General features: G+C 40.3%; 1 protein-coding gene across 1 annotated transcript; it reads right to left on the minus strand.

Moving 5' to 3' along the window:
- Nucleotides 1–4,159: 4,159 nt before the first annotated feature.
- Nucleotides 4,160–5,664, minus strand: LOC126790986 (anthocyanidin 3-O-galactosyltransferase F3GT1-like). Its single transcript, XM_050517373.1, has 2 exons — nt 5,163–5,664; nt 4,160–5,043 (listed from the first exon to the last, which is right to left on the minus strand). The coding sequence occupies exons 1-2, from the start codon at nt 5,662–5,664 to the stop codon at nt 4,160–4,162; spliced, it is 1,386 nt and encodes a 461-aa protein (XP_050373330.1).
- Between the last annotated feature and the right edge of the window lie 349 nt (nt 5,665–6,013).

The raw sequence follows: 6,013 nt of genomic DNA on the forward strand, positions 1-6,013 counted from the left end.
ATTCTAGAGACTTCCGGAGTGGTCTAGGTCTTTGAGCCTCTCCAAGGTTCTAGAGTGTTCCAGAGATGTCCAAAGGTTCTCTGTAATAACCCTAAAATTTCAACCAATATTAGTTTGATTTGAATTCTATAAAATTTGCGAATTTTAATTAGTATGAATGTGATTGGTTGCGACGTTATGAAACGAGTAACGGATACGTTCTCGGAACGTTTAATTCGAAAAACGTTACATTTCCGAACGAATTTATCGACTCTTATTCCGTCGCTCGGTTGCAAAAACTTTCTTCACGAAAGTTGTAGAGCTCGTCCATACGAGTTCGTAAGTATGTGACGCGTTCTAATCGGACGTCGGACGTGACAGTTATTAACGATAGAAGTTAGTTTCCGATTTAGAAAGGGGTATAAAAGGAAATTAATCAGAATAGGGTTTCCATTTTCAGAAACCCTATTCTCTCTCTAAAACCGCGCCTCCCTTCTCTCTCTCTCTCTCCCCTCGCGACTCTCTCTCTCCCCGACCCTTTCCTTCCACGCCGGCGATCTCGCCGATCTGTGGTCCGTGTCACACACCGCTCCTCGCAAAAGCTTCGCACGGTTCTCCTTGCCAAACCCCGAGAAGATCGCGTCCTCTCTTGTCGCCGTTCGCCGCACCGACGCTCCGCAGTCCACCTGCAACTCAACGCCATCAGCTCCATCCCCGGTGATGCACGTCCTCAGAGGAAAGCTCGCCCTCGCCTCACCCTGCCTCTGAAGCCATCGACGACAGAAGGAGAGCTCGACTCGCCAATCCTCCACGCGATTCGACTTCAGTCGTACTCGAAGGTGCCTCCGGTGGTCCTCTCGACGGTCCTGCATCCTCTTGAGGTAAGAGATGATCGATTAGAGTGGTTGTGATTTTGTTTGTGGATTTTGGATTGAATTGTGGAGAAATCGGAGGAGAATGAAGGAGAGGGTTACCGCCGCCTAGAGGATTGAATTTTGGATTGAATTGTGGAGAATTGTTTGTGAACAGTGTTTCCGGAAGTGTAATTTCGTAATTTATTTACGCATGGTAAATGTAAATGTAAATTTTATTTACGTACGGTAAATGTAAATTTTATTTACGTACGGTAATTGTAAATTTAGAAGGGTAATTCGGTAATTATTATTTACTGAGACAGTACATACATTTGAATAGTATTTATACGTACAGAAATACATGAACAGTATGTACTCGTACAGAGCTACGTATTGGATATGCATTTGTACATTAATACATAAATAGTAAATACGTGAACAGTGAATAGTAACAGTGAGTAGTAACCGTGAACAGTAAATTTGTAAAAAAAACCAAAAATTGCTGAACAGTAACCGAATATTACTGTTTCGGCATTTAAAGGTTTACGAAACGTCTCTAAATTCTTTTCTTTTCTTTTCAAGGTGATCGATAAATGAAGGAAATGAATTATCTTCGGAAATTGTGGAATTACGCTCGAGTCGATAAGGTGAGTAAAATCTCACATATTTACGAATCTACCCTTGCGGTGATTCCAAGATTTTTGCAAGAGTTTTAAATATTGAAATACGACATGTATACAATATAGTGGGTTATATATATATATATTGTATAAATGGTAATTAGTACATATATATATAGTTTGCTATATTCTATACTGTTATGAATTCATCTGAAATATGTCATTTCGATGTCGAGCATGAGATTTTAATATGGAGTTTGTTAAACGTTTTGTCTTCGGACGTGTTTATAAAATTATAACATGTATAAGATATAGTAGATTATATATATATATATTGTATAAATGGTAATTAAAAACATATGTATATAGTTTGCTATATAATATACTGTTATGATTTTTATTGTGATGATGTCATTTTGATGACAAGATTTTATCGAGCATGTGATTTTGATTTGTACAATATGATGTGAGATTATTGTACGTGATTTTAACATGGAGATTGTTAAAATGTGATTTGTCTTCGGACTTGATTTTTGGTACAATATGATGTGAGATTATTGTACGTGTTTGGCAAGTCGGAACCTAACCTTTGGCCGGGCGAAAGTTACGATACAGTTAGAGTTCTATTCTGTCTGCCAGAGTCCTGCATGTGAGGTAACGGGTGGTTATCTGCTCATGAGTACTCATATTTTTGGATATTGGGTAGCGGGTGGTTGCCCAATATCGGCGGTGTATTATGAGAGGGGTCACATATGTGTACCAGCGTTCTTGATACCCGTATTATAAATGCATTTGGGTAACCAGAAGGGTTACTTAATTTCTCATGAGCGTTTCATTTCATATTTCTTTGGGACAACCAGATGGGCCGTCCATTGACTCATGAGTGCATTTATATTTGTTTGATTTCTGGATTTTCGTATATATTGATATGCGAATTATATTTTCATTTTACTCATACGAGTTGTAAATCTTACCGGGTTTGTGTTTACAATCCCGGTGCACCAATTCAATGGTGTAGGGGATACTTCCGCAAGTGTTGACTAGTGGGGATTGGGAGACGACTCTGGTGACTCGAAGTTGTTCGTTACCCTGCTTGTGGTGAGATTTCTAGGGTGGATTTGTGAGTGAGAATTTGTGAGGTTTTATTTGTGAGTTTTGTGAGAGATTGTGAGGATTATTACATTTCCAGTTTTATGTATGGATTATAAATTTGGGTTGTAATAATTGGTTTGTCTGAGTTGTATTGAGAATTCAGTAATGATCCGCTGTGACATTTTAAATGATTTCGATTTCATTGAGATTATTTTGTGTTTAACGACTTTAAAATTTTGAGTTTTTAATCTCGAAATTTTGGGGTTGTTACATTCCCAAACATTCTAGAGACTTCTAAGACTTTTCAGAGCCTTCTATGACTCTCTAGAGGCTTCTACATTCTTTCAAAGTCTTCCATAACTTTCTATGACATTCCAGATGGTTCTAAAGTCTTCCAAATACTTTAAAATGCTCAAGTGATCTCTAATACATTTCTTGAGCCATGCTGGCTTCAGAAATGCCAAAGGAAAATTCTATGAAGGTTGGCCGGGCGTGACAAGCAGCTGAAAAGGTTAGAGGAGAAAAATGGTAATCAGATTGAGAATGGAGAGAAGGATGAGGTCAGTGATGATGATGAATAAGAAGATGCTTTGAAGGTCGATGAGGCAATGGTAGATGAAAGCAAACAAATGGATTTTGCTAAGGTTGAGATATGTGTTAGCCCAACTGGTGGTGGAGCTGTGGAAGCACGTACAGGAATTGTCAGGTCTGTACTGGACTAGTACCGGTTGTTGTCAAAAGCACTTCTGTTCTTCTGAAAGATGATATATATTGAGGCATCGACCTAACTAGCTTCAAATTGTCTTTGGTTCAGAAATTTGCGTATACGCGAGGACACAGCGAATTATCTTTTAAATCGTGATGTCAACTCTGCTTATTATGATCCTAAAACTCGGTCCATGCGTGAGATCCTCTTCCTGATGTTGACCCAAAAGAGAAGTTTTACGCAGTGAGTGCCTATGGAAATTGTGGTAAATAACATTTACAGTTGATTGTTCAACTTGTTATTGCCACAGGGATTTAGGGGTGATTTATGTGGTTTACCTTAATTATTCTTATAATGTGGTAACTTGTTATTTTCTTGGCTAGTCTGTAAGCTCTGTTCCTGATGTTCTTCCTTGGTACTGCTTCTGCAATGTATTATCATTACCAAAGAAAAAAGAACAATATTAGCTAAGCTAACATGAAAGTAAGGAGTTGATTAACTAGCCATGCGTTATACAGAAACACATAAATTCACCAAGGCATGTGGCCTGGTGCTCCTTGAGCATGGAGAACAACCATGGACGTACAAGAAATATTAAGAACACCCCGCACCTACCTAGAATCAAAAGTTCCAACAGTTCATTTTCGCAATGCCCACTTTAGACAGCAACCAGAATTGCAGTCTTTAAATACAGTGCCACTCTCAGCAATATATGCAGTTGAGTGCATCATTATATTAGCTAGTGCGATAAAACATTATTAAGAGAAGACCTTGTTATTAAACCAAATCGAAGACCGAGTGACACATGCATGGGATGGACAATCAGAGGGACCAGAACATATATAATTATTGATAGATGATCGAGTTAAACTCAGATGCTCAAATTTCTTGGTCAGAACGTAAATTAATCAAGCTGCTTTGATGATCTCTACCAGAGATCTCAAGTCTTGAGCGGAACTCCCATCGGATCTGACAGCCTCTTGAGCAAGCTGTTTAAGGACTCCAACTCTGTGTCTCATTTCTTTTCCATGCTCAAGAGATAGAGCTTGTTCCAGTGCCTTGATTGCTCTAGTTTTAGTGAAAACGCCTCCCTCAATCTTCATGCCAATCTTCCATACAACTTCTACGCTTCGCATATTCAGAAACTGATCAGCAAAATGAGGCCTCCCTATCATAGGCACACCATAAGTTACACTCTCCAAAACTGATTTCCAACCACCATGTGTAACAAACACTCCTATAGATGGATGATTTAGGATTTGCACTTGGTTCACCCAGGGAACAACTTTTCCAATACCTGTTCTTTCAATAAAACCTTTGGGAAAGTCCTCTAGGTTTCCTCTAAATGACCAAAGAAATGGGAATCCCCCTTCCACTAATGCCTCGGCTAAAGCTACTACCTCGGTGTGGGGAAGTGCTCCTACACTTCCAAAGCTGATGTATGCAACCGATGCAGGCTTGTGGTTGTCCAGCCACGGCAAGCATGCATCCTTCTTCTCCTCCTCCTCATCATCATCTGATTTTGCTGACGGCACCGGCCGGACTTGATGTAGCGGTCCAACAAGGAGCAACTTCTTCAGTCTTTTCTTCAGCTCCGCAGCAACTTTCAAGTCCATTGTTTCAAAAGAGTTGACAGCAACTGCAGTTGCTTGTGGCAGCTTCTGACCCATTTTATGCAACATATTCGGAAATGGCGACTCCATGTTTCCAAATACAACTTCCTTTTGTAAATCAGAGGCACGGAACTCATTTGAGAATCCTGGAAGGAAGTCCAGGGTCATGTCTTCTTGACCTACAGAAGTACGTACATATATAGTAACGTTATGAATGCATGGAAGTTGGTCTATCTATATACAAAATGATCGATGAATTGCACTAGAGGTAAATGATAAAAAGGGTATAGATCCTTACCAGGAGCTCCAACTTTTTCTCTGATCATATCAGTCTCCAGATGAACAAGCAGCGGTCGCGGTCCACTCCACGTAGTCACCCACGGCACGTTCATTTTCTCGGCGATGTCGCCGGAAAACCAGAGGAATGCATCGGAAATTAAGCAGCCGAACTTGTGTCCAGTTTCAGCCTCCACTTCTTTGAGTGCCCTCTCGAAGCATTGGGGTGCCTTCTCAAGGAACATCTCTATTTGCTTCAGTGGAGGTCCCGGGCGGGGCACGTAGCCCTCCGGCAAGCCGTCCCATACATTGTAAGGCTTTATGTTATCCAAGCCCTTTACGTCGGAACCGGAGAAGAGGGAGCTGTTTGTTTTAGATGTGCTGAAGAAGGTGAACTTTATTCCCGGGGACACGGCCGAAACGGTGCGTATGAATCCGAGAAGAGAGCTGGGATGGGAGGCGAATGGAAAGTTTAAAACTGCCACATGAGCCGGAAGATTAGGGCTAGCAAGGTTGTGGCTCATTGTGCAAAGTTTGAGCTTTTCAAGTAAGCAAAGAACTGTATTAAAGAGGATGGACTATCAATTTTTTAGGAAAGGTGAGATTAATGAAGAGCAGTAGTGTCTTCTAAAAAAAAATTGAAGAGCAGCATGTTGGCTTGGAGTGAAGGACATAAATATCAATATATAGACGGAGAGAGAGAGAGAGATTATTTAAACGTACAAAGGTCTCAACTGGCTACATTATGATATTGTTCTGTTATTATTCTCAAATGAATGATGCGAGCATGAAGCTACTTGCCGTCTTAAGACTGTTTGGTCATCTCACGAGTCATGGTTCTCAGTTCTCACCAATAACTAACAAACTAAAAAC

The sequence above is a fragment of the Argentina anserina genome, chromosome 4 (genome assembly GCF_933775445.1).
Source record: "Argentina anserina chromosome 4, drPotAnse1.1, whole genome shotgun sequence".
NCBI lineage: Eukaryota > Viridiplantae > Streptophyta > Magnoliopsida > Rosales > Rosaceae > Argentina > Argentina anserina.